Genomic DNA, 27,865 nt, shown 5'->3' with positions numbered 1-27,865 from the left:
AGACGTGAGCCACCACACCTGGCCTAAAATCTTTTACCCTTTAGCCAAGGATGACATCCTCTTCCTCTGTCAATATTTAACTAGAAGGATCAGGCTAGGCATCTCTTTGTTGTGCTCCCCGGCCTCCTTTTCTTCCCATATCAAGCACAGCACGTGGAAGTGTCATGACCTGTTTTCTTGTGCGTGTGCTAAAATGTGAGTTAGGCCATGAACACCACAGGGAGAGGAATTGTGCCAGACTTATTCCAACTGTACCCCAGGCACTTAGCTGAACAACTGGGGTCTAGTAGGAAGGTACTCAGCAAAAGTGCATTGCATCAAAGACTGAATAATTTCAAGATAGGAGTATTCAATGTCTAATATGTACCAAGCATATCTACCATAAGCATTATTTCATGAAATAAAATAATTTCAACTCTATAAAACTAGGAAGCACAGAATAGAATACTATTTCCCTTAATGAAAAACTCACTACATTGTTCTTTTTAAAAATCTCATTTCCTAGCTGAACAGTAAAAACGTCATCACTGATTAGCTCCTGTTCATAGAAGACCCACTGCAACCCACTGGTACAGAAGAGAAACAAAGTATTCAGTGGAGATGTCCCTAGCACAATAAGCGGTACAATACAGTAAGGGAAATAGAAGTGACATGCGATGGACAGCCAGGTCTAAAATTGCGCGGTGCTGATTGCTGTCCCTTAACCCAACAGTGGAAAGATAGGCGTGCCTGGAGTTGCTGGGGGGCAAGCCTCGATCCAGTGTGAATTCCGTGGACTTGTGCAGGGTTTTACTGTTTGCCAAGTGTGTTAGACACGTTACCTGGTAGAGTTCTCACATTACTTCGTGAGATACACAGATATTACGACTCTATTTTACTGATGCAGAAAGAGGCTAGGGAAGAGTCATGTTTCTTGTGCGACTTGCCCAAGGTGATACACAGTCCTAACAACCGGCCTACCACAGGGTGTGTGATCTCGAACTCAGACCTTCCCAGCCGAGGCTCAGTCCTCGCCGCTGCCTAGAAGATGAGGCAGCAGGAAGGGTCAGCAGAGAAGGGTGCCCCACCGGGACGACTGGAACACCTCAGTAGGATACAGGTGGGCAAACGTGGGCCACACGATCCCACCGGCCTCTTTTGTCCTAAGCGCCGAGGCACTGGTGCAGCTAGAAGAGTGGGCGGTAGAGTGCAGGGAGGGGATGCGATCTGGCGCAGATTTCGGGGGCGGGGCCCGCGCGGCGGGGGCGGGCCCGCGGCGCTCGGGGCGGGGCTCCCCTCGGGTTCGTGGCCCGGCGGGTGAGCAACGGCGCTGCGGACCATGGCTAGCGGAGAGCCTTCCCCCGGCGGCGGCGGCGCGGCCCGGCGACCGCTGCACTCGGCGCAGGCGGTGGACGTGGCCTCGGCCTCCAACTTCCGGGCCTTTGAGCTGCTGCACTTGCACCTGGACCTGCGGGCTGAGTTTGGGCCTCCAGGGCCCGGCGTAGGGAGCCGGGGGCTGAGCGGCACCGCGGTCCTGGACCTGCGCTGCCTGGAGCCCGAGGGCGCCGTCGAGCTGCGGCTGGACTCGCACCCGTGCCTGGAGGTGACGGCGGCGGCCCTGCGGCGGGAGCGGCCCGGCTCGGAGGAGCCGCCCGCGGAGCCCGTGAGCTTCTACACGCAGCCCTTCTCGCACTACGGCCAGGCCCTGTGCGTGTCCTTCCCGCAGCCCTGCAGCACCGCCGAGCGCCTCCAGGTGCTGCTCACCTACCGCGTCGGGGAGGGACCCGGGGTGAGTGAGCCCCGGACTGCGCCCGCTGCTGCCTGCCCGCCCTTCCGGCCCCGAGCCGCCCTACGCCCGCACCTACCCCACCCGGGAGGAGGGACCGGGAGGACCCTTCCAGCGCGTCCCTGGAGGGGCCGAGCTCCCCGCGCGCCGCCTCTCGGCCTCCTCCCCTTGCTTCCTGTTTTCCTCCCGGGCTGCCTGGTTTCCTTCTTCTGAACTTGCTCCAGTCATTGAGCGGTGCACCCTTCGCCTTTTCCATCCTTCGGCGTCTCCTCCCTGGCCTTGGCGGCTTGTCTACATTGCGCCGCATTCCCGCTCATCGCACACTGCCGTTTCTGACATCTTCCGTGACTTCCTGGATGACCTATTGTTCATGCATTTCACTTAGTGCTGTCTTGGACTTTTGGACCGAGGTCCCTGATTATCAGCCACCTTATCTCTGCTTTATGGTGGCTCGGGAATTAGCCAGATGCTGATCTAGGTCTTTGTTCTGTGTGGCCTTCTAGTTCCACAGTTAAAGCTTATATCTTTGTTTTTGTTTCCTCCTGTGAAGTCCTGGATTTGATTAACGAAAGAATTTGAGTAAAAGTGAGAACCGGAATTAGGGTGCTATAAGTAATAATTTGGCCTTCTCACTGTTAGCTAGTTCTTTAATTTTTTTCGGAGTGTAGGGCAAATACTGGAAATAAGAGATGGAGTTAGGTGGCTTATGTCTGTAAGAGTCAGAAAATCCTTAGGCTGTGGCTGCCAGTTATCTCTCAGGTAGAGTGAGTTGCAAGTTTCACAGTAAACAGCTTGCTTACAGTTTAATTTTTCTTTTATTTATGTATTTGAGGCAGAGTCTCACTCTGTCGTCCAGGCTGGAGTGCAGTGGCGAGATCTCGGCTCACTGCAATCTCTGCCTCCTGGGCAGAGGTTCAAGCCATTCTCGGACCTCAGCTTCTCTGGTAGCTGGGACTGCAGGCGTGCGCCACCACACCCGGCGAATTTTTGTATTGTTTAGTAGAGACAAAATTTCACCATGTTGGTCAGGCTGATCTCGAACTCCTGAGAACTCCTGACCTCGAGACCCGCGCCGGGCCCACAGCTTGGTTTTGTACGTTAGGGAGACATGATACATCAATCAGTATATGTAAGAAGTACATCGGTTCGGTCTGAAAAGGCGGGACAACTTGAAGCAAAGGCAGGAAGACTGGAAGCAGGAAGGAGCTTCCGGGTCACAGATAGGTGATACACAAATGGTTACCTTCTTTTGAGTTTCTGATGAGCCTTTCCAAAGGAAGCAAATCAGATATGCATCCATCTCAGTGAGCGGAGGAGTGGCTTTGAATAGAATGGGAGGCAGGTGTGCCCTAAGCGGTTCCCAGCTGGAGTTTTCCTTAGTGATTTTGGGGCCCCAGAGATTTTCCTTTCACAGCCAGATTAACACCACCGCACTCCATCCTGAGCAACAGAGTGCAACCCTGTTTTAACAAAAAAAAAAAAGCAAAGATGATGAGTAAGCAATTTTGGTGGAGGTGGGGATTATGGCTAATATTTAATAAGATGAACCAGGCACTAGTCTTAAGTGCTTGACATATGTTAAATGAGTTGTCTTTCCATAAGTGGCTAATATGGTGCATGGTACATGGTGGGTAAGCTGTGTTAGCTTTTACTGCTAACTTTTGTATTTATTTATTTATTTATTTTTTGAGACAGGGTCAAAAAGCTCCCTACATTGTTCTTTTTCAAATCTCATTTCCAGGCTGGGTGCCGTAGCTTACATCTGTAATCCCAGCACTTTGGGAGGCCAGGGCTGGCAGGTCACCTGAGGTTAGGAGTTTGAGACCAGCCTGGCCAACATGGTGAAACCCCATCTCCACTAAAAATACAAAAATTAGCTGAGTGTGGTGGCTCACGCCTGTAATCCCAGCTACTTGGGAGGCTGAGGCAGGATAATTGCTTGAATCTGGGACACGGAGGGTTGTAGTGAGCCAAGATCATGCCATTGCATTCCAGCCTGGATGACAGAGCAAGACTCCATCTTAAAAAAAAAAAAAAAAATCTCATTTCCTAGCTGATCAGTAAAAACATCACTGATTGATGGCATTCAATGATCAGTCAATTGATCAATCATCATTGACTGGTAGAGTGGCACCATCTCAGCCTGCTGCAGCCTTGACTTCCCTGGCTCAAGTGATCCTCCCACCTTAGCCTCCTGAGTACCTGGGACCAACCACAGACCTGCCACCTCCACACCTGGCTAATTTTTGTTATTTTTTATAGAGATGGGGTTTCGCCATGTTGCCCAGGCTGGTCTTGAACTCCTGGGTTCAAGTCATCTGCCCGCTTTGGCGTCCCAAAGTGCTGAGACTACAAGTGTGAGCCAACATACCTGGCCTAATTTTTTTTTAATAGACTTTATATTTTAAAACATTAACAGAAGAATTGAGCAGCTAGTTCCCATATACAGTCCAGTACTCCCTACCTACTCATATACACACAGATTCCCCTCTTGCTACCGTTTTACATTAGTATGACACATTTGTTACAGTTAACCAATGCTGATATATTATTAACCAAGACTAAATCATTTTACATTAGTATAATAATATATTTGTTATAATTAATAAACCAGTACTGATACTGGAGTCCATAGGTTTTTCAGAGTCCCTTAGTTTTTACTTCATGTCTTTTTCCGTTCCAGGAAGCCATCCAGAATTCCATATTATATTTAGCTGTCATGTATCCTCTTGGGACACTGACAGTTTGTTTTTTGAGACGGGGTCTTGCTCTGTCACCCAGGCTGTAGTGCAGTGAGCGACACAATCATGGCTCACTGCGGCCTTGATCCCCCTGGTTGAAGCGATCCTCCTGCTTCAGCCTCCCCACCAAGTAGCTGGGACTACAGGTGCATACAACTGCACCCAGCTAATTTTTTGAATTTATTATTTGTAGAGATGAGGTCTCACTGTGTTGTCCAGGCTGGTCTCAAACGCTTGGGCTCAAACAGTCCTCCCACCTTGGCCTCCCAAAGAGAGTGCTAGAATTACAGGCATGAGCCACTGCTCCCAGCCAGTTTTTTATTTTTTTATTTTTATTTTTTCTATGGAGACAGAGTCCCCCTGTGTTGCCCAGGCTGATCTCAAACTCCTGGCCTCAAGCGATCCTCCTGTCTTGACCTCCCAAAGTGCTGGCATTACAGGTGTGAGCCACTGAACCCAGCCAACCTTGACAGTTTTGAGGAGTGTTGGCCAGGTATAGTGTAGGATGCCCCTGTATTGAAACTTATCTGATGTTTTCTCATGATTAGACTAGGATTCTGAGTTTTGAGGGGCAATTCACAGAGGTAAAGTGCCTTTTTTTTTTCTTGAAATGGAGTTTCGCTCCTGTTGCCCAGGCTGGAGTACATTGGCATGATCTCGGCTCACTGCAACCTCCGCCTCCCTGGTTCAAGAGATTCTCCTCCCTCAGCCTCTGAAGTAGCTGGGACTACAGGCACGTGCCACCACGCCAGGCTAATTTTTGTATTTTTAGTAGAGACAGGGTTTCCCTATGTTGGCCAGGCTCGTCTTGAACTCCTGACCTCAGGTGATCTACCCGCGTCGGCCTCCTAAAGTGCTGGGATTAACAGATGTGAGCCACCGCGCCCAGCCAAAGTGCCATTTTCATTGGGTATTGAGGGCGCATAGTATCCACATGATTTATAACTGTCAGCGTTGATCTCGGTCCCCTGGCTGAAGCAGTGTTTATCAGCTTTCTCCACTCTCTCTCATCCCTTTCTATACTGCACTGTACCTGTTATAAGGACACTAATTAATTTTTTCACACACAAAAACTCAAAGAAAAACCCAGCATCCCAACGTAGCTTCCTTATGCCTCTTAAAATAGGTCTCAGACACCGCTGTGTTCAGAGCCCTTCATTAGACTTGCCCAGGCCTGCCTCTCCCACTCTGCATCTGGAGCCTGCATCTGTTTATGCCTCTGTTCATGTTGCTGCTTGTCTCCTCCTCAGTGTCTCCTCCCTGCCTTTCCAGCCATCTCAATCCTGCTTGTCTTTGAAGGTCCAGCCAGAAACTTTTCTTTCTTCCTTTGTGAAATCATCCTGGAATAATTGAATCCATTTCTAAATTCTAAATGGTATTTGTTACTGACATATACTCCAACCTGCTCTGCTTCCAGGTAAATGAAAGCCTGTTTGCTGTAGGCAAAAACTGGGTTTTGTTATAATCATTCAGATTTGCCTTTTTTTTTTTTTTTTTTTTTTTTCCTGAGGCAGAGTCTCGCTCTGTCACCCAGGCTGGAGTGCATTGGCATGATCTCAGCTCACTGCAACCTCTGCCTCCCGGGTTCAAGCAATTCTCCTGCCTCAGCCTCCTGAGTAGCTGGAATTACAGGTGCATGCCATCACGCCCAGCTAATTTTTGTATTTTTAGTAGCAACAGGGTTTTACCATGTTAGCCAGGTTGGTCATGAACCCCTGACCTCAAGTGAGCCACCTGCATCGGACTCCCAAAGTGCTGGGATTACAGGAGTGAGCCACTGCACCCAACCCAGATTTGCCCTTTGTTTAAGAGCTAACAGAGTGCAGATAAAGAATCATATAACCAGTGCCTATGATATAGAATACATTTCTTCTGAAAAGGTAAGTTTTAGGAATAGAAAACAAATATTAAACCAGGCGCAGTGGCTCATGCCTGTAATCCCAGCACTTTGAGAGACTGAGGTGGGCAGATCACCTGAGGTCAGGAACTCAAGACCAGCCTGACCAACATGATGAAACCCCGTCTCTATTAAAAATACAAAATTAGCTGGGTGTGGCGGCACATGCCTGTAATCCCAGCTACTTGGGAGGCTGAGGCAGGAGACTCACTTGAAACCCGGGCGGCGGAGATTGCAGTGAGCCAAGATCGCACCATTGCACTCCAGCCTGGGCGACAAGAGTGAAACTCTGTCTCAAAAAAAAAAAAAAAAGAAAGAAAAAAGAAAACATATATTAGGCTGAGCATGATGGCTTATTCCTGTAATCCCAGCACTTTGGGAGACTGAGGTGGGCAGGTTGCTTGAGGCCAGGAGTTGGAGACCAGCCTGGCCAACATGGTGAAACCCTATCTCTACAATACAAAAATTAGCTGAGCTTGGTGGTGCACGCGCCTGTGGTCCCAGCTACTTGGGAGGCTGAGGCATGAGAATCACTTGAACCTGTGAGGTGGAGGTTGCAGTGAGCCGAGATTGCACCACTATACTCCAGCCTGGGCGACAGAGCGATACTCTGTCTCAAAAGAGAAAAGAGAATACGTATTAATCACTGACTCCCAGTTGAGTTCTGCTTTTCTGAGTCTTATCACAAGTCCAAATGCAGTTGCTTCAGTAGTTTTTTGTTTGATGAGAAACTACTGTAGAGAGAAGGACACAGACAGGGTACAGATGAAAGGGTCAGAGGCTAGGTCCAGGGTCCCTGAGATGATGCATGGGATGCCGTGAGGAAAGGACCCTTTCTGGTGGCTCTGCCCTGTGAAATGGGTGTCATACTTTGGCTTGGATTCCAGGATGAACTAAATACACAAGAGGAGAGAGCTTTCTAGTTCGAACCAGACTGGCTGGCAGAAAGGTTTTAAGGATTACCTAAAATTCTCTCATTCCAGCCAGCTCACTTCTCTGGCCAGACTGAGCTCGTGTGGGAGAGATGTCAGTTCTGAAATGTTCTTCTTTTCGCTTAGGTTTGCTGGTTGGCTCCTGAGCAGACAGCAGGAAAGAAGAAGCCCTTTGTGTACACCCAGGGCCAGGCTGTCCTAAACCGGGCCTTCTTCCCTTGCTTCGACACGCCTGCTGTTAAATACAAATATTCAGCTCTTATTGAGGTAAGGAGACTAAGATTAGGTGCACCTGCCCTTGGGATTAAGAAATAATTTCAGATCTATCAAACAGGTCACATTTCAGTGGTAAATTATTATATCCATTCAGTAGTACTTCTGAAAAATTGCTTACTTTTAAATTCTTCCACCTACTGAAGTTGTATGTAGCCTTCCTCTAAATCCCATCAGTTGAGCACAGATTTAGTTTCTTGAAACCTTTGTGTTCTCCAAGATAGACTCCGGGCCATTATCATCACACACAGGTGGCTGGTCATGCTTTATTCAAACTAATCAAAAGGAGACTCTCTCCAGGTAAAATCTCCTAAGCTTTCTCTGTTGTCAGGTCCCAGATGGCTTCACAGCTGTGATGAGTGCTAGCACCTGGGAGAAGAGAGGTCCAAATAAGTTCTTCTTCCAGATGTGTCAGCCCATCCCCTCCTATCTGATAGCTTTGGCCATCGGAGATCTGGTTTCGGCTGAAGTTGGACCCAGGTAGGAGACAAAGACCCCACAGGCAAGGTTGGATTGGCCTCAGAGGCAAGGAGGACTCTGACCAGTGGACCTGCTGGGGTGGTTCTTGGGGAGTCTTGGATCCTCTGTCTGAGTCCAGAGCCTTTCTGCAGCTCATGCAGCATGAGCACAGCTGGAGGAAGTGCTCGTTTTCTCCCCACCTTTCCCACTCCCTCTTTCCAGTTCTAATCCTGCTGCCTGGAATAACATCATTAGCCCTGCTAGCAGTAGTGTTGTCCTGGGCTGCCTTACAGAGGGATGTTGGAATTTAGGCTGCAATTTTGGGAAATTGATTTTTTTTTTTTTTTTGAGATGGAGTCTCGCTGTGTTGCCCAGGCTGGACTGGAGTGCAATGGCATGATCTCGGCTCACTGCAACCTCTGCCTCCTGGGTTCAAGTGATTCTCCTGCCTCAGCCTCACAAGTAACTGGGACTGCAGGCTTGCCCCACCACGCTCAGCTAATTTTTGTATTTTTAGTAGAGACGGGGTTTCACCATGTTGGCCAGGCTGCTTTCAAACTCCTGACCTCGGGTGATTCACCTGCCTCGGCCTCCCAAAGTGCTGGGATTACAGGCATGAGCCATCATGCCCGGCCTGGGAAATGGATCTTTATTAATATCTTTAAGTTTTAATGCCCTTCTAGCAGCTATGTCTACTTTCCTATCTTCGTACAAATCTTCCCCATTTTCTTTTGCGCTTAGTTACTGGAAATACACAACTTTGCTATCATTATTTCCTTCTAAGAGGGAAGTGGACTCTCCTTCGTGTCTGCAGCGGATGCGTGAGTCTAAGCCTGCGGTGGCAGCAATGCCTCCGTGAGGTTAGATGGATCTTGTGAAGATACAAAGTGATTTTGTAAAGTTTCCTGAGAAAAGAGGTTTGACCAGGAGTCTAGGTTTTTCCTGGCTCTCATATTACCTGCCACTATAGCTTGGTCCCAATGTGGGAGCATCAAAGGCTGGACAGTGAAACTGTGACCTTTTCCTGGTGCTGTTGCTGTTCTTTATCTCTAGCCCTGCTCCCAGTTCCTAAAGGCAGTGGTGTCCTTGACAAGATTAGTTACAAGCCTCAGACTTCATAATTGGGCTCAGTGGCACTGCTGGTATCATGAGTCTTAGTTTCTGGTTATCAGATGGAGTAATAGATGGGATTCCACTGGCATCTGCTCCCAGTGCACACACTCAAAACAATACCAGTCTGGAAAGACAAAGTGCCCTCCTCTTACGAAGGGCTGTCTTCCTAATAGGCAGGGTAGGAAATAACCAAAAGGATGTCATCTTTGCAACAGACAAGCAAGTAGATAAGTAAAGGAATGTCGTTTCCAAGAATACCCTTACTAAGGTTCTATTTGTGAGAGTATGAACTATTAATGGGAAATGAGAGAACAATAGATTCTAAAGATACTGAATGATAATGATTTCTTTTTATACTGCCTGTAATAAAATGAGAACATGGTATATTGAACTAGGTGACAGGATCCACTTAACTGGTGGTAATGACTTATTCCTTCCCTGATTAGATGGACAGTCCTTGCCTCCTGGGTCACATTGTAGAGTCTTGTGGGGGGTTTATTTATTATTTTTGAGACGGAGTCTTGCTCTGTTGCCGAGGCTGGAGCGCAGTGGTGCGATCTTGGCTCCCCACAACCTCCGCCTCCCAGGTTCAAGCGATTTTCCAGCCTCAGCCTCCCGAGTAGCTGGGCCTACAGGTGCGTGCCACCATTTCTGGCTAGTTTTTATATTTTTAGTAGAGATGGGGCTTCACTGTATTGGCCAGACTGGTCTTGAACTCCTGACCTCGTGATCCACCCACCTCAGCCTCCCAACGTTCTGAGATTACAGGCGTGAGCCACCACACCCGGCCGTGGGGGTTTATTAAATGGGAGGGTTTTCTGGCAAGATATGTCACCTATCCCAGTCCCTGTTACTGCAAGAGGAAAATCCTGGGCATAGGGGAATTATGGATATATCCCAGTAGGCCCTTTTATTTATAATCTCTTCTAATCCTTACACAGACTCCATGAGGATGATACTCTCTGCATTTTAAAAATAAGCAAACCAAGGCTGTGGTGAGTGGCTTGTGCAGGACCACTAGTTGGCAAAACTGGAATTAAAATGCAGGTATTTCCATTGCAAATCCAGTGCTCTTTGCACTATACTACGGGTGATGAGATTGCAGCTTGACTGAGAGCGTCCTCATTTATTTTGACAGAAATGTGTGTCCTGGTGGAGGTATCTTGGATGACTGTCTTAAACCTTCTAGTTGTAGCAAGCTGAAGTCCACTGGGCTGAAGGACTATGGTGATTTTGATATTCAAGGTGGTGGTAGAACAGTTCACAAAGTAATTCCTTGAAGACACTGACTGCCGTCCCATGGTCTTTTTCTGTCTGGTGTCCTGTCACATCATCTTTGGCAACTTTTGTCTCCTAACACCCAGGGTTGAGGGTGGCTGCAGGGTTTCTTGTGCTGTGCCCTGCCCTTCTTGTTTTCCCCTCTCTCCCTTCCTCTCTCTTTCTCTCTTGCTTTCTTTTCTTGTCTCGCTCTCTTGTCCAGGCTGGAATGCAGTGGCACAAGAGCCCACTGAACCTCAGGCTACCAGGCTCAAGCAATCCTCCCACTTCAGTCTCCAGAGTAGCTGGAACCACAGCTACTCTGTCACCATGCCCAGCTAATTTTGTTTATTTTTTGCAGAAGCAGAGTCTTGCTGTGTTGTCTAGGCTGATCTTGAACTCCTGTGCTCAAGAGATCCTCCCAGCTTGGCCTCCCAAAGTGTTGGGATTGTAGGCATGAGCCACCGCACCAACCTTCAGGGTTTCTTGACCTTTACTCAGAGAGCCTTCTTCACTCTGTCAGCCACCCATATTCACAGCCATGCTCTGGAATCTAGAGCCTAGACATCGTCATTGTCATGAACTGTACCATATCTGAACTTTTAAGCCACTTGTCCTCATTCATCCTGACTCTGCTAACCTTCCAGCTCTCTGACAGCCTCCCTCCCACTATATTCCACCACATCTCCTCCTTGAGCTCATGGCAGCCTCCCTTCCGGCAAGCCACCCATTTCTCCTGGGCAGTCAAGACCCTCCTGACTGGGCTTCCCTCCCTGGCCCAAGTGTGTGGTTGGTTACCTCTTACCAACACCCCAAACCTCCTTGCCCACTATTCCGCTGCTGTAATGTCCCAGTCCCTTGTTACACAATTCCTTTTCTCTACTTCTATGAGTGGGTATTTGGGAGATATAGAAAATTGTGAAACTACACAGTAATACCACTATAACTTTCTTTTTTTTTTTGAGATGAAGTCTCGCTCTGTCACCCAGGCTGGAGTGCAGTGGCGCAATCTCAGCTCGCTGCAACCTCTGCCTCCCGGGTTCACGCCATTCTCCTGCCTCAGCCTTCTGAGTAGCTGGGACTACAGGCGCCCGCCACCACACCCAGCTAATTTTTTTGTATTTTTAGTAGAGACAGAGTTTCATCGTGTTAGCCAGGATGGGCTTGATCTCCTGACCTCGTGATCCGCCCGCCTCAGCCTCCCAAAGTGCTGGGATTATAGGCATGAGCCACCATACCCGGCTACCACTATAACTTTCTGCTTCGTGAAAAGTTGGAATTAAAGGAAAGTCGAAATAGACATTTGTGAGGTTTTCCAGAAAAATGTAACAGATGTACAGTCTTCAACAGCAGGTGTGCTTTCAAGGTTGTTCAATGGTCATTTTGTTTATCTTTCCATCTCACTCCCTTTACACTGTTCTAAGACTATACTCTTCAAATTTACTGTCCAATCCCATCCCCTCACTTAAGCAAAAGGTCTTGTCTCCTGTTTTACTGAGAATATTAAATTCATCAGATATGATTATGTCAGCTTCCTGTCCTCCACTTAAAAAGTTATCTTCATCTGCTTCTATCCTTCCAGACTGCGATGAGGGTCCTTCCTTCTGTTTAAAGCCAAATCTCTTCCCTCACATGTCCTCTGGGACTTTGCCTCATCATTTATGTCTCTGTCTTCAAATCTGCAGCCTCCCCCTCTAGACAAGCACCAGTTTCTCTTAGATCTATAGCAAAGCAAAAAACAAACTCAAGGCTGGGCGTGGTGGTTCACGCTTGTAATCCCACCTCTTTGGGAGGCCAAGGTGGGTGGATCACCTGAGGTCAGGAGTTCGAGACTAGCCTGGCCAACGTGGTGAAACCCATCTCTCCTAAAAACACAAAAATCATCCGGACATGGTGGTGCATGCCTATAACCCCCGCTACTCAGGAGGCTGAGGCAGGAGAATCACTTGAGCATGGGAGGTGGAGGTTGAGCCGAGATTGCACTACTGCACTCCAGCCTGGGCGACAAAGTGAGACTCACCTCAAAAAAAAAGCCAAAAACAAACAAACAAACAAACTCGGCTGGGTGCAGTGGCTCATGGCTGTAATCCCAGCACTTTGGGAGGCTGAGGCGGGTGGATCATGAGGTCAGGAGATCTAGACCATCCTGGTTAACATGGTGAAGCCCTGTCTCTACTAAAACTACAAAAACAAAAATTAGCCAGGTGTGGTGGCGGGCGCCTGTAGTCCCAGCTACTCAGGAGGCTGAGGTGGGAGAATGGTGTGAACCCAGGAGGAGGAGCTTGCAGTGAGCCTGGGTCGCGCCACTACACTCCAGCCTGGGTGAAAGAGCAAGACTCCGTCTCAACAAACAAACAAACAACTAAAAAAACCCTTAACTCCATATTCTCTTCTGGCACAACACACTGTCCTTCCCTCTGTAGCCAGGTGACTTGAGTAGCATGTATACTCACTGGCTGCACTTCTTGAAACCCCCCCACCCCACCATCATTTATTGCTACAATCTACAATGGAATCCAGCCCCCCACCCTTGCCATGCCGTTGAAACTCTGTAGTAAGAGAGGTTATTAGGCCGGGCGCGGTGGCTCAAGCCTGTAATCCCAGCACTTTGGGAGGCCGAGACGGGCAGATCACGAGGTCAGGAGATCGAGACCATCCTGGCTAACACGGTGAAACCCCGTCTCAACTAAAAATACAAGAAAATTAGCCGGGCGAGGTGGTGGGCGCCTGTAGTCCCAGCTACTTGGGAGGCTGAGGCAGGAGAATGGCGTGAACCCGGGGGGGCGGAGCTTGCAGTGAGCCGAGATCGCGCCACTGCACTCCAGCCTGGGGCACAGAGCAAGACTCCGTCTCAAAAAAAAAAGAGAGGTTATTTGCCTCAATACAGGTAACACATTTGATGCTTTTAGCCCTCGCCTTCATGTTCTGCTGTTTTTCCTTCAGGCCCCGTTGACCCTCCTCTAGCTTCTGTGCCACCACCCATGCTGGTCGTCGGGCCTCCTGGTTAGTCCTTTCTCGTCTCCTTCCCTGACCCTTTGCCCAGCTCCTTGTGTGTCGGTGTTGCCCAAGGCTCTGTCCTTGACCTGTTCTTTTCTCCTACATGCTTTCCGTGGAGAAACTCACTCATTCTTGTAGTTTAACATATTTTCTGTGTCCTGCGGCCAGAATGATCTCTTAAAACTCAATCTGATAATGTCACTTGTTGCCTTAAAATGCTCCCATGGCTCTGAAGGTCCAGTTCTGTAACAGGGTATCTGAGGCTCTTTGTGACCCGACCTTCTTGGGCCTCTCATGTCCCGTCTCCTGCCACTGCCTCCCCCATTGCAGTCTGATCCTGTCCTCGAGTAATCCCAGACCCTTCCTCACATGCATATGCAGCGTTCCATGGCTAGGTCTTTGCTTTTGATATTTGAGAAGTACCTGATACTGGTTTCCCTATATCTTTTCTTCCTGTTGGAACAGTTCCTATCCTTCAGCAAAGGCAGAGAGGAAGTTTTCCCTCATCCTGGCCTGGACCCATCCCACTTTGCCATCAGTCTTTTTTTTTTTAAACAGAGTCTTAACTCTGTTGCCTAGGTTGGAGTGCCATGGTGCGATCTTGGCTCTCCACAACCTCCGCCGCCTGGGTTCAAGCGATTCTCCTGCTTCAGCCTCTCAAGTAGCTGGGATTACAGGCACGCATCACCATGCCCTGCTAATTTTTTTTGTATTTTTTTTTAATAGAAACAGGGTTCACCATGTTGGCCAGGCTGGTCTTGAACTCTTGACCTCGGCCTCCCAAAGTACAGTGATTACAGACGTGAGCTACCAGCCCAGCTAGTCTCTCATTCATATGTCCGTATGGAAAAGCAGTTCTACAGTGCAGCCGGGGGCTCTTGGTCAAGCAGAGCCTTTGGCTGCAGGAGCCGAGTCCATTGCATCTTTCCATTAGACTGGATCTTCTTGTTTTGTTTTTGTTTCCTCCAAGCCACCTTTGTTTCCCTATCTTTTTATTATGTAAATTTCAAATATCTAGAAAATTGAAAGGATGATGCATTAAACACCTATAGAACCATCTACTTTGTTATACTAGTTATATGAGTGGATTTGTTTTTGTTTTTGCTAGACTGTTTAAAAGCAAGTAAATCTGTGTGCCTCTCTGAAGAATAAAGGCATTCTCCCTTATAACCACAATCCCATTATTGTACCTAAGGCAGTTAACAAATTTCTATTAACATTAGTAGGTTTGGATCCGACACAGTGGCTCATGCCTATAATCCCAGCACTTTGAGAGGCTGAGGCAGGTGAATCATTTGAACCCAGGAGTTCGAGACCAACCAGGGCAACATAGCGAAACCCTGCCTGTACAAAAAATTAAAAAATTAGCCAGGCATAATGGCATGTACCTATAGTCCTAGCTACTGGCGTTGGGGAGCTAAGGTGGAAGGATCACTTGAGCCCCAGGAGGCGGAGGTTGGATCACATCACTGTACTCCAGCCTGGGCAACAGAGCAAGAACCTGTCTTTAAAAAAAAAAAAAAGGTTTGTCTCTTAAGGTTTTATTCAATTCCAGATTCTATTATTAGAACCCTTTCTTCTTCTTTTTTTTTTTTTTTTTTTTTTTTTTTTTTTGAGGTGGAGTCTCTCTCTGTCGCCCAGGCTGGAGTGCAGTGGCGCCATCTGGGCTCACTGCAAGCCCCGCCTCCCGAGTTCACGCCATTCTCCTGCCTCAGCCTCCCGAGTAGCTGGGACTATAGGCGCCCGCCACCACACCTGGCTAATTTTTTGTACTTTTAGTAGAGATGGGGTTTCACCGTGTTAGCCAGGATGGTCTCAATCTCCTGACCTCATGATCCACCCGCCTCGACCTCCCAAAGTGCTGGGATTACAGGCATGAGCCACTGCACCCAGCCTTAGAACCCTTTCTTATCTCTCCTATAAGTAGAGAGAAGAAAACTAACATGTACTGTATAAACCGCTGTTTGAAGGGCTTTTGTGTGTTGTCTTATTTAATCTTCACTCATTTTACCAATGAGGAAACTGAGGCTCAGAAAGGTTAAATCACTTTTGCAAGATTGCATTCAGTAGTGAAACCATAACCATGTAGCACGGTTCCACCTCCATGCAGCTGTCTGGGGTCCTTGTTTGTCAGGTGTGGGGAGCGGTCTCTTGGATCTGTGTGGTGATCTGATCTTGCACCCCGTCACTGTGGCTGACTGCACTGTCACATTCACTTGTCTGAGGCCAGTTTTCTACAGGTGCTTTTAGGATCGGGTCACTGTGATGGTCTCTAAGCACCATTCTGCTTTTTCTGCTCTCTTGTCTTTAGGAGCCGGGTGTGGGCTGAGCCCTGCTTGATTGATGCTGCCAAGGAGGAGTACAACGGGGTGATAGAAGAATTTTTGGCAACAGGCGAGAAGCTTTTTGGACCTTATGTTTGGGGAAGGTGTGATATCACATTGACTCTAGTGTCTCCTGTTAAACTGAGTCCCTGGTTTCCATTCTCCCTCTTCGTGTGGCTTCTCCACCTCCTGCCTCCCAGAGCAAAGTTTCCCTGATCCTAGAAGTGAAGGAGAGGAGGAAAAGAGGAGGACATGAGCCAGGCTCCTCACTGTTGCTGAGGAGAGGACCTAGGAGACAAGGTTCTTTCTTTTTTTTTTTTTTTTTTTTTTGAGATGGAGTCTTCTTGCTCCGTCGCCCAGGCTGGAGTGCAGTGGCATGATCTCATCTCATTGCAACCTCCACCTCACCTCCCAGGTTCAAGCGATTCTCCTGCCTCAGCCTCCAGAGTAGCTGGGATTACAGATGCCCCCCACCACACCCAGCTAATCTTTGTATTTTTAGTAGAGACAGGGTTTCACCCTGTTGGCCAAGCTGGTCTCGAACTCCTGACCTCAGGTGATCTGTCTACCTTGGCTCCCAAACTGCTGGGATTACAGGTGTGAGCCACCAGGCCCAGCCGAGAAGAGGTTCTTGAGGTGATGAAAATGTGACCTGCAGTTGCCAAGTTTGAGATGGAGCAGCACCGTCAAGATCCTTTGTTGACCTGTGTTTTCCCATTGCTGCAAGTTTCCCCACACTCTGTTTTTAACTTTGGGCTCACACTTAGGCTCCTTAGATAAAAGGGTGCACGTTGGTCTTTATGACCCCAAGTTGGCCTCCAGGGGACTCCATGTGATGGAGCTGATAATATACTTACCACCTCCACACCTGCTTGGAAGGAGAGAGGGAAACAAATCCCTAGAGAGTGAGCTCCAGGAGAGCAGACACCACCTGGATGAGGGAAGTCCCGGCAAGGCAGGGGAGCCACCTGGGAGAAGCTCTGAGGAGCCTGGGCTTTATTTTCCGCACTGGGCCCGAAATCATACTCTGCTTGTTTAGCGACTGCATATCTTAGGGCTTGGAAATAGGCTGGAAAGGGAAGCGAGGTAGGGTCTGCTCCCGGAAGCCAGGGCCTCTCGGTGACCTCCCTGCTTCTCGGCAGGTACGACTTGCTCTTCATGCCACCGTCCTTTCCATTTGGAGGAATGGAGAACCCTTGTCTGACCTTTGTCACACCCTGCCTGCTAGCTGGGGACCGCTCCTTGGCAGATGTCATCATCCATGAGATCTCCCACAGTTGGTTTGGGAACCTGGTCACCAACGCCAACTGGGGTGAATTCTGGCTCAATGAAGGTTTCACCATGTACGCCCAGAGGAGGATCTCCACCATCCTCTTTGGTAAAGTCTCCACCCCTCTCCTAAGGACTCTGCCTCCCATTCTTAACCTGTGGGGCCAGTGTGATCTCCTTATGGGGTTTCAGAATATAAGTGGGCTTTCAGAATACAAACCACATACATGGTTTAACAACTGAATTTTTCCTTCTTTCTTTTTTTTTTTGAAGCAGAGTCTTACTCTGTCGCCTAGGCTGGAGTGCAGTGGCCCGATCTCGGCTCACTGCAAGCTCCGCCTTCCAGGTTCATGCCATTCTCCTGCCTCAGCCTCCTGAGTAGCTGGGACTACAGGCGCCCGCCACCATGCCCGGCTAATTTTTTTTATATTTTTAGTAGAGACGGGGTTTCACCGTGTTAGCTAGGATGGTCTCGATCTCCTGACCTCATGATCCGCCCGCCTTGGCCTCCCAAAGTACTGGGATTACAGGCATGAGCCACCGCGCCAGGCCGACAACTGACTTTTTTTTAAAAAACATTTCCCCAGGTCATTAAGTGTTTTTTTTTTTTTTTTCTTGAGACACAGTTTCGCTCTTGTTGCCCAGGCTGGAGTGCAATGGCACGATCTTGGCTCACTGCAACATCCGCCTCCTGGGTTCAGCGATTCTCCTTCCTCAGCCTCCTGAGTAGCTGGGATTACAGGCACGTGCCACCATACCTGGCTAATTTTGTATTTTTAGTAGAGACGGGGTTTCTCCATTTAGGTCAGGCTGGTCTCGAACTCCCGACCTCAGGTGATCCACCTGCCTTGGCCTCCCAGATTGCTGGGATTACAGGCATGAGCCACCGTGCCCGGCTCATTAGATTTTCTTCTATAGCTGCATATATGGATGTTTTTTAATTTACTGTTTGTTTCTAATTTTCTGTTGAAATATGTTGACAAACTTCCTTACATATAAATGTCTATTCGTATCAGATGATTTCAATAAGGATAAATTCTTAGAAACACAATTTCTGGGTCTGAACTTTTTTTTTTTTTTTTTTTTTGAGACAGAGTCTTGTTCTTTTGCCCAGGCTGGAGTGCAGTGTTGCAATCTCAGCTCATTGCAACCTCCGCCTCCGTGGTTCAAGCAATTCTTCTGCCTCAGCTCCCCCACATCCCACCCCCTGTAGCTGGGATTACAGGCATGCACCACCACGCCTGGATAATTTTTATGTTTTTAGTAGAGATGGGATTTCGGCATATCGGCCAGACTGGTCTTGAACTCCTGGCCTCAAGTGACCTGCCTGCCTAAGCCTCCCAAAGTGCTGAGACAACAGGTGTGAGCCACTGCGCCCGGCCCTGAACATTTTAAATTACAGAGTCTTTTTTAGTACATATTGTTCATTGTCTTCCAGAAAGTTTGTACAAATCTATACTTTCATTCAGAATATAGATAGCAAGAGCCTATTTGTGAATATCTGAATCAGCCATTAGGAATCCTGCAAGCAAATATTTTTATCCCATTGTACAGTTGAAGAAACAGACTGAGAGAGGCTGAGTCACTTACTCAGAGTCAAAGCATCTAGGAAAGGGCAGAGCTGGCTGGTTCCAAAACCCTGTCCCCCTCCCCTCCACTATTCCCTCAGTCATTGTTTGTAATGCAGAAGGAGACTTAGAGAGCCTTAAAATTTTGGGGTTGATAATTTTTTTTGTCTGACAGAAACAGTCAGATGAAAATAATTCTAAGTTTTCACAGAAGATCAAACCATTACCAAGCACGGTGGCTCACGCCTGAGGCGGGTGGATCACCTGAGGTCAGGAGTTTGAGACCAGCCTGACCAATATGGTGAAACTCCATCTCTACTAAAAATACAAAAAGTAGCCAGGCATCGTGGTGTGCGCCTGTAGTCCCAGCTGCTTGGGAAACTGAGATAGGAGAATTGCTTGAATCCAGGAGGCGGAGGTTGCAGTGAGCTGAGATTGTGCCACTGCACTCCAACCTGGGCAACAGAGCAAGACTCTGTCTCAAAAAAAAAGAAGATCAAATCATTTTCTAAAAATAAGGCTGGGGGCCGGGCGTGGTGGCTCACACTTGTAATCCCAGCACTTTAATCCCAGCACTTTGGGAGGCCAAGGCAGACAGATCACCTGAGGTCAGGAGTTTGAGACCAGCCTGGCCAACGTGGCGAAGCCCCCTCTCTACTAAAAATACAAACATTAGTGGGCGTGATGGTGCACATCTGTAATCCCGGCTACTCGGGAGGCTGATGCAGGAGAATGGCTTGAACCCGGGAGGAGGCGGAGGTTGCACTGAGCCGAGATCGTGCCATTGCACTCCAGCCTGGGCGACAGAGTGAGGCTGTATCTCAAAAAATTAAAATAATAAATAAAATAAGATAAAATAAAAATATAGTACTTTGATAAGGAAAGGTAACTGTCAGAAAGGTGTGATTCTCCCAGTCCTCATTTAAGAGAGAGACTAACAGCCTGAGTTAACCAAGTCCTTTGTAGCCCACAGCAACAGGGAGCTAGGGACTGAATCAGGCTCTTTGTAACTGTCCCTATTTGCCCTGGGTCCCCAGGAGGGTAATGTTATTAAGCTTCAGGTATCTGTTGCTGTTCTTCTTGAGGCCACAAAGAGGCAGCACAGTGTCTCTGTCAGGAAAATACAGTTGGATGTGGTGACAGACTTTTTCCTGGGGGCTTATGTTTGATTCTGCACCAGGCGCTGCGTACACCTGCTTGGAGGCTGCAACGGGGCGAGCTCTGCTGCGTCAGCACATGGACATCACTGGAGAGGAAAACCCACTCAACAAGCTCCGCGTGAAGATTGAACCAGGTCCAGGAGGCTCCTCTGTCTGACACCCACTCCCCTCAATTGAGCTTGGAGCCCCAAGTTAATGCAAACTTCATGTTGATCAGTGCACACTTAGAATACTTTATTCAGAGGGAGGGGCACTCCAGAGCTCTTTCTGGCCAATTCTCTGGCCACTAGGCTAACTGAACCCAAGCCACTGCAGCCAGTTAGGAGTTCTGTCCAGTCTGTACGGTTCGTGATGACTTCACCATTGCTTTGCATTTGCACAAGTCTGTATTATTTTACCAGGCTCTTTCCCATTCCTTCATGATCATCAGGGCAGATCTGCGGATTCTGTAGAGTAAAAGCATTAGCCTTATTTTACAGAGGACGGGACTGAGTGCCAGACAAGTTAAGTGTCTTGTCCAGGTCATATACCTAATCAGTGCATGACTGCAACTGAGATCCGGGTCCTCTCTCCAAATTCAGAGCTTTTTACTTCCTAACATTTTCCTTCATTCCATGTGTGACTAATCTGAAACCTTTTTATGCAGTCGAAGCTCATGTTCCTTGATGCTGTTAAGTGTGCAAATGAATTTCTTGGAGACTGGTAATTTAGTTTTAGCCTGGAACAGCTGTGAAAACAGCACATTGGCTGGGCATGGTGGCTCATTCCTGTAATCCCAGGTTGAGGCGGGTGGATCATGAGGTCAAGAGTTCAAGACCAGCCTAGCCAATATGGAGAAACGCTGTCTCTACTGAAAATACAAAATTTAGCTGGGCGTGGTGGTGCATGCCTGTAATCCCAGCTACTGGGGAGGCTGAGGCGGGAGAATCGCTCGACCCTGGGAGGTAAAGGTTGCGGTGAGCCGAGATTGTACCACTGTACTCCAGCCTGGGTGATAGAGCAAGACTCTTGTCTCAAAAAAAGAAAAAGGAAAAAAAAAACACTGATCTGGGAGGGGAGGTTGAGTATTTAGGTGACCAATAGGGATGGAAAAGACACAGCCTGGTGCTCAGTGGGAAGAGCTGATGGAACCTACCCACACAAAGTATATCTTGGGACTAAGGAAATGTGTCCGCTCCTCTGGAAGGCTGGTTTCTTTGTCTTCATATTAGATCCACAGTAAATGACCCTCTGAGATCTCCTTGGAAGCACCTTGAGAGAGGTCAAGATCTGGAGAGAGATCTTGGCCTTGAGAGAGAGATCTTGGCCTTGAGAGAGGCCAAGATCTGGAGAGAGCCCAGGATCTGGACTCCTTGGCCTTGCTGTCCCTGGGGAAGCTGAATTCTGATCTCTTCCATTGCTAGTCTTTTGACTCTAGAGCTAGAGAAGAACGTTACGGGTGACAGGCTACAAAAGCTTAAATCTTGTCTGCTTTCTCCTCTGCCAGGTGTTGACCCGGACGACACCTATAACGAGACCCCCTACGAGAAAGGTTTCTGCTTTGTGTCATACCTGGCCCACTTGGTGGGTGATCAGGATCAGTTTGACAATTTTCTCAAGGTATAGTCACATGAGGGGAGAAGGAAGAGGAGCGGATAAAGCCACTGGGCCTGAGCAAGGGTAGAGGCAGGGGGCGAAAGAGGTAAGGGGTTGGAGGAGGACCCAAGACACAGAAGGACTCCACTCCCCACGGGGCCAGAGAGGGTCTGAAGAGCCTTCCCTCCTCACAGGCCTATGTGCATGAATTCAAATTCCAAAGCATCTTAGCCGATGACTTTCTGGACTTCTACTTGGAATATTTCCCTGAGCTTAAGAAGAAGAGAGTGGATATCATTCCAGGTAAACAGAGGAACTGGCCTACAGGCTTCTAAAAAATAGTAGAGAATGATATCTCATTTACACTCGGAAAGATGGTGGTGGGTGGGAAAACACTGGGTCAGAGTCAGCTAGGTAGGGGCATTTTGAGCAAACCCAGAATCCTGGGATTTATTCCAGACAAATGACTTCTTTTGACTCCTCTCTGCCTCATTTTCTCCCAGTCTGTTTCCTTACTCTCTCCTCTCCTCTCCTCTTGTTTTCCTTACACCTGGACACACATAGTCAGACCCTTAACTTGCCCAGAGAGCTGCCACTGCTGCTGCTGCTGCTGCTGCTGCTGCGCCGCTGCTCCGAGCTAAAACTCACAGGGCAGGAGCGGAGGCAGCACCCCCTCCTACGGCCTTCTGAGTGAAGGCAATCCCAGTAGCTGTCCTAATTTCTTTCTTTTTTTTTTTTTTTTTGAGACGGAATTTCACTCTTATTGCCCAGGCTGGAGTGCAATGGCATGATCTCGGCTCACTGCAACCTCTGCCTCCCGGGTTCAAGCAATTCTCCTGCCTCAGCCTCCCGAGTAGCTGGGATTACAGGCATGCGCCACCACGCCAGGCTAATTTTGTATTTTTAGTAGAGACAGAGTTTCTCCATGTTGGTCAGGCTGGTCTCAAACTCCTGACCTCAGGTGATCTGCCTGCCTCAGCCTCCCAAAGTGCTGGGATTACAGGCATGAGCCACTGCGCCCAGCCCCCAATTTCTGCCTGGGAGGTACTGCTTCCAAAGAAAAAAGGAAAAATGTTCTGTCATGGATGACACAGTCCATTAGACATACCCCCACTTTTTGCTGTGGCCTGAACCCCCCTGAGTCACTCCGTTGTTGGTTTGATGAAGTCTGCGTCCTCTGACAGTAGGATTGGTCAGGCCTTTAGCAGCACCTACTGTTCGGTTGGAGGCTTGCATTTTAATGTCATGGGACTCTGGAGCTAATGGTAGTTAATAATTCTAGAGTACTTACGATGCATCAGCTGGTACGCTAAGCTTTTAACGTTTATTTGCTCATGTAATCCTCATAACCATCACTGAGGCAGGGCCTATCACCCCCACTTTATAGATAAAACTGAGGTGCAGAGGTGAAGTAACATGCCCGAGGCCTCCCAGCTGGTTAATGGCAGAGCAGGGGTAGGAACCGAGGCAGCCTGGTCCTAGAGCCCCAGTGCTTAAGTACAGTGTGGTTCTGGTGATCAGTAGGAGAATGTACACGTGAATAGAGCATCCACCAACTTGGCTCTGACAACACAGTGCTAATTTGGAGTGAAAAGCACTTTCATGGTCAAAATAACACAGTCTCTAGATATCATTATAACTAGGACTCTGCTGGAGCAAGTGGTTACATGGGAAAGTAATGTTAAATGCTGGGGAAAGAGTTTGGGATGGAGAGAGGAGAAACTTGAGGTCTCTGGGAGTTGCTTGAACCAACGACAGTAACCTGGCCAGAGAATTCTGATAGTATCTTCTCTCCTTCTCCCAAACAGGTTTTGAGTTTGATCGATGGCTGAATACCCCTGGCTGGCCCCCTTACCTCCCTGATCTCTCCCCCGGGGACTCACTCATGAAGCCTGCTGAAGAGCTAGCCCAGCTGTGGGCAGCCGAGGAGCTGGACGTGAAGGCCATTGAAGCTGTGGCCATCTCTCCCTGGAAGACCTACCAGCTGGTCTACTTCCTGGATAAGATCCTCCAGAAATCCCCTCTTCCTCCTGGTAAGAAAAAATGGTGAACCAGGGCTCCTTGTGTGCAGAGCTTTATGTCAGGGGCTAGAGAGAGACTCACAAAAAGTAGTGATGCCTGCCTCTAGGGGACTGCCACGTACAATAGGGAGGCTGGCCCTCCACAAGGAATGTGCCATCGGAAGGTTATGGGTTCTACCTACAAGCACCATAAGGACAAAGTCACAAAGCCTGGCAGTGCTCAAGTCCGAAGCTTCTGCAGGTGACTCTTGTAAAGCCTTTGTGTCTATTAAGTCATTTAATTCTCACAGCTCCTCTGGGAAGTAGGTGGTGTGATTTATTTATTTATTTATTTATTTGAGACGGAGTCTCGCTCTGTCACCCAGGCTGGAGTGCAGTGGCCGGATCTCAGCTCACTGCAAGCTCCGCCTCCCGGGTTTAGCCATTCTCCTGGCTCAGCCTCCCGAGTAGCTGGGACTGGTGGTGTGACTTAAATACCCAGGTGACAGAGAATGAACTTGAGGTACAAACAGGTCACACAGAACCCAGTCATCCAAAGCTCTCAACCACTAATGCTTTGTGGCTGCTCAGTCAAAATAATGTTCACCAAGAGGTTAAAAAAAAAGTTAGAGCCAAGATGACTTTTAGCAGGTGAGTAGCAGGAATACAAATGGAACAGGATATTGGGGGAATATGTCTGCTTTAATCTTGCTCTGTCGACCAGGCTGGAGTGCAGTGGTGCTATTGGCTCACGGCAACCTCCGCCTTCTGAGTTCAAGCGATTCTTGATTCTAGCGCCTCGGCCTCCAAGTAGCTGGGATTACAGGCATGCACCACCACACAGGTGTGCACCACCACAACGGCCAATTTTTTTTGGTATTTTTAGTAGAGACAGGGTTTCGCCGTGTTGACCGGGCTGGTCTCACACTCCTGACCTCAAGTGATCTGGCCACTTCAGCCTCCCAAAGTTCTAGGGTTACAGGCGTGAGCCACCGTGCCTAGCCACAAATCATTTCTTTCTCTTCTCCAGGGAATGTGAAAACACTTGGAGAGACATACCCAAGTATCTCAAATGCCCGGAATGCAGAGCTCCGGCTACGATGGGGCCAAATTGTCCTTAAGAACGACCACCAGGAAGATTTCTGGAAAGTGAAGGAGTTCCTGCATAACCAGGTGGGTGGCCTCTGCCTCGCTCTTCCCGAAAGCACACCGGGACCCACTCGGCCATACGTGAAGTAATCATGTGGACAGGGCTCATCGAGGACTCATCTGAGGCCCAGAGGGGGGGGCAAATGACCTGAGGACCCTACCACTCAGCCTCTTTACTAGTGTGGCTTTGAAGGCATTGCCCTAGGGACAAGAGGAAGCCTGCAGGCCTGTGGAGCTTTCTGCAGTTCAGCTGGTGAGACCCCAGGAAAAAAAGCTGGCCAGAGCCAACCCAGAGGCGGGAAAGAGGGTTATCGCATCATGCGGGAAACGCCAAGAGGGAAAGGGGCCAGAGGTCAAGCAAGAAGAGCAAAGGCTTGGAGGATAGGTCCCTGCTGCCCTGTGACTTGGGCATGGTTGGGACAGCAGCCAGACCCTCTGTCACCATGTGGAAGTTGCCCTGTTGGGGAAGGGCCCCAGGCTCTCAGGATGAACTGAATGTCATCAGATTCCGCAGCAGGGAGGGCTGGACTGGAGACGAAGCAGTGCTCTGCAGAAAGTCAGGGCTGCGTGCCTGTTTGGGGATGTTCTGAGCCCTCTATCGGCTTCCTCAAGGCTCTGGATTTTAGGAACTTGTGATGTCGCTGGCTTTTATTTGTGTGAATTTGACCTGTGGGTTTTCCTTTGTTTGACTGCAGTTGGACCCTATGCGGCTGTGAGCTTTATGTGCTGCAGCCGTTGATATCTGCTATTCACTTGATGGCTCACCACCTACCCCTTTCCAAAAGTCTGGAGTCCCACTGTGTCAACCCAACTCATTTGTTTTGTTGAGTGTAGACATCCCCAAGTTAGCATGGATTGGGATGCATATTGAGATCCATCTCCATGGATCTTTGGCCCCCAAGAAGATGCCAGAATTAGAGCACTTCTGATAAGAAACTCCTCATTCCACTGTGGTACCCACATCCCTTTTAGCACCTAGCCATGGCTGCTATTAGGCTGGTACTGGGGGCAGGAGGGCTGGACAGACCCACCGGGCAAGCTTCTTAGGCATGTGTATGTGTGTTTCTTGCAGGGGAAACAGAAGTATACACTTCCGCTGTACCACGCAATGATGGGTGGCAGTGAGGTGGCCCAGACCCTCGCCAAGGAGACCTTTGCGTCCACCGCCTCCCAGCTTCACAGCAATGTTGTCAACTATGTCCAGCAGATCGTGGCACCCAAGGGCAGTTAGAGGCTCGTGTGCATGGCCCCTGCCTCTTCAGGCTCTGCAGGCTTTCAGAATAATTGTTTGTTCCCAAATTCCTGTTCTCTGATCAACTTCCTGGAGTTTATATTCCCTCAGGATAATCTGTTCTCTAGGCTTAGGTATCTGTGACTCTTGGGCCTGTGCTCTGGTGGGAACTTCTCTAGTCCACTGAGCCCTGAGACAGAGAACCTGCCCACAGCTCTCCCTGCTACAGGCTGCGAGCACTGCAGGGCAGCGGGCCTTCTCCGCCTCTCCGCCTAAGTCTCTGGGAAGAAGTGGAGAGGACTGATTCTCTTCTTTTCTTTTTTTTTCTTTTCTTTTTTCTCGCTGATTTTATGCAAAGGGCTGGCATTCTGATTGTTCTTTTTTCAGGTTTAATCCTTATTTTAATAAAGTTTTCAAGCAAAAATTGTTATAGATTGAGTGACTATTACATTTCTTCCACCAGGGGTCCCCACTGTGTTTGTTCAGGAAAGGTCACTGGGGGAAGCCCAGAGAATGACAGTGTTTCCCTGTCCTCAGCAAACAGCCAGGGTGAAGGAGGTGGGTGTCCCACCCATGCATATGAAAAAATACATGGCAAAATGGCACAGCTGGTACAGGAAAATGAAAAAGGAATAGCATTCCAGTTCTCCGTGAAGCAGCTGAATTCTCTGCCTGCAGCAGCATTCCTATTATCATTTCCATCACTAAGAAAAAAAAAAAAGGTGGGCTGGGCGCAGTGGCTCATGCCTGTAATCCCAGCACTTTGGGAGGCTGAGGTGAGAGGATCACTTGAGCCCAGGAGTTTGAGACCAGCCTGCCCAACATAGTGGGATCTCATCTCTACCAAAAAAAAAAAAAAAAAAAAAAAGGTCGGGCGTGATGGTTCACGCCTGTAATCTCAACACTTTGGGAGGCCAAGGCAGGCAGATCACTTGAGGTCAGAAGTTCAAGACCAGCATGGCCAACATGGTGAAGCCCCATCTCTACTGCAAAAATTATATATGTACAAAAATTAGCCATGCATGGTGGCGCACACCTGTAGTTCCAGTTACTTGGGAGGTTGAGGCAGGAGAATCACTTGAACCTGGGAGGTGGAGGTTGCAGTGAGCTGAGATCATGCCGCTGCACTCCAGCCTGGGTGACAGAGCAAGACTTCTATAAAAAAAAAACAAACAAACACAAAGATAGCTGGGCGTGGTGGTGCATGCCTGTGGTTTCAGCTACTCAGGAGGCTGAGGCAGGAGGATCACTTAAGCCCAAGAGGTCAAGGCCACAGTGAGTCTTGACTGTGCCACTGAACTCCAGCCTGAGTGACAGAGTGAGACCCTGTCTCAAAAATAAAAATAAAAAACTGTCTTACGACTTTTTCTCTACCCTTCTCCCCATCCCCAAGGCTTCACTGGGCCTCACCTGTCTCTGCTCCTGGATGACTGTTTGAATGGTGTGGTAATCAGTAGTCTTTTAGAACTTAGCACTAAATTCTGATTTCCTGGCCTCAACATGGGGACCTAAACAGTTAGCAATCTGGGTTTGGGAGTGGGATGAGGGGAGGGTTGGAAGAAATATTTAGTGTGTTTCAGTTGCCTTTCTTTAAATACAGGGCACCCCTGAACCAGCCTCTGTTTGCAGCTCTGCTCTGTCCTTGGCTTTAGGTTATCAAACAGGCTTTCTCCCTCCCCTGCACAAGGGTTGGGAATGAGTCAATTTGCTTTCACTCAGCAAGAGCAAGGAACTAGTGACCAAGTGGTAGACTGGAGAGGCCTCTGCCCCATGGCACACTCAACTTCACCATCAGAGAGGGCGATGTGGGTCACAGGAGAGGGATCTGGAGGCCCAGGATCGGAAGAGACACTCTAGGCACTGGCATTTTGACAGCGAACTCCTGTGGCTCTTTCAGGACTGTTCCTGGCAATATGTTATTGACAAGGACTATTTTAGGGCTATCCAGTTGCCTCCCCCTCTCCCCAACCTGGTGTCTAGCTTATCAGTAGCTATCTTTCCTTGCTCTTTACAAAAATCTATAGCACCCACAGGCCCAGTAATCATGAAAGGTCACTGGAAGGAAAGGCTGGAAGTCCTTCTTCTAACAGCCGTTCTGTGACTCCACTAACTTTGTGGGTTCCCGTTTCATAGCACGGGTATCCTGAGCTGTGTA

General features: G+C 48.7%; 1 protein-coding gene across 3 annotated transcripts; it reads left to right on the top strand.

Moving 5' to 3' along the window:
• Nucleotides 1–1,267: 1,267 nt before the first annotated feature.
• RNPEP (arginyl aminopeptidase) lies at nucleotides 1,268–26,136 on the top strand. 3 transcript variants are annotated; one of them, XM_025400426.1, is made up of 11 exons: nucleotides 1,268–1,768; nucleotides 7,462–7,602; nucleotides 7,940–8,088; nucleotides 15,746–15,862; nucleotides 16,901–17,136; nucleotides 19,776–19,889; nucleotides 21,242–21,354; nucleotides 21,525–21,633; nucleotides 23,139–23,363; nucleotides 24,361–24,503; nucleotides 25,552–26,136. In XM_025400426.1, the coding sequence occupies exons 1-11, from the start codon at nucleotides 1,319–1,321 to the stop codon at nucleotides 25,708–25,710; spliced, it is 1,956 nt and encodes a 651-aa protein (XP_025256211.1). In that variant the 5' UTR covers nucleotides 1,268–1,318; the 3' UTR covers nucleotides 25,711–26,136. The 3 variants fall into 3 exon arrangements, with proteins under 3 accessions (XP_025256211.1, XP_025256225.1, XP_025256218.1); XM_025400433.1 differs by lacking the exon at nucleotides 1,268–1,768 and adding an exon at nucleotides 1,997–2,175; XM_025400440.1 differs by lacking the exon at nucleotides 7,940–8,088 and having other exon boundaries at nucleotides 1,289–1,768.
• The last annotated feature ends 1,729 nt before the right edge of the window (nucleotides 26,137–27,865 follow it).

Source organism: Theropithecus gelada, chromosome 1 (assembly GCF_003255815.1).
Source record: "Theropithecus gelada isolate Dixy chromosome 1, Tgel_1.0, whole genome shotgun sequence".
Taxonomy (NCBI): domain Eukaryota; kingdom Metazoa; phylum Chordata; class Mammalia; order Primates; family Cercopithecidae; genus Theropithecus; species Theropithecus gelada.
The sequence above is the reverse complement of the archived record's forward strand: the minus strand, read 5'-3'. Positions and strand labels throughout refer to the sequence as shown.

What these genes read in the sequence shown, in the direction of transcription:
- RNPEP (XM_025400426.1), top strand. Translation starts at nt 1,319, where the DNA reads ATGGCTAGCGGAGAGCCTTCCCCCGGCGGCGGCGGCGCGGCCCGGCGA. An exon ending in TCGGCTGAAGTTGGACCCAG is followed by an intron (nt 8,089 to 15,745) that starts GTAGGAGACAAA and finishes TCTTGTCTTTAG; the next exon opens with GAGCCGGGTGTGGGCTGAGC. An exon ending in AGGAGTTCCTGCATAACCAG is followed by an intron (nt 24,504 to 25,551) that starts GTGGGTGGCCTC and finishes TGTTTCTTGCAG; the next exon opens with GGGAAACAGAAGTATACACT.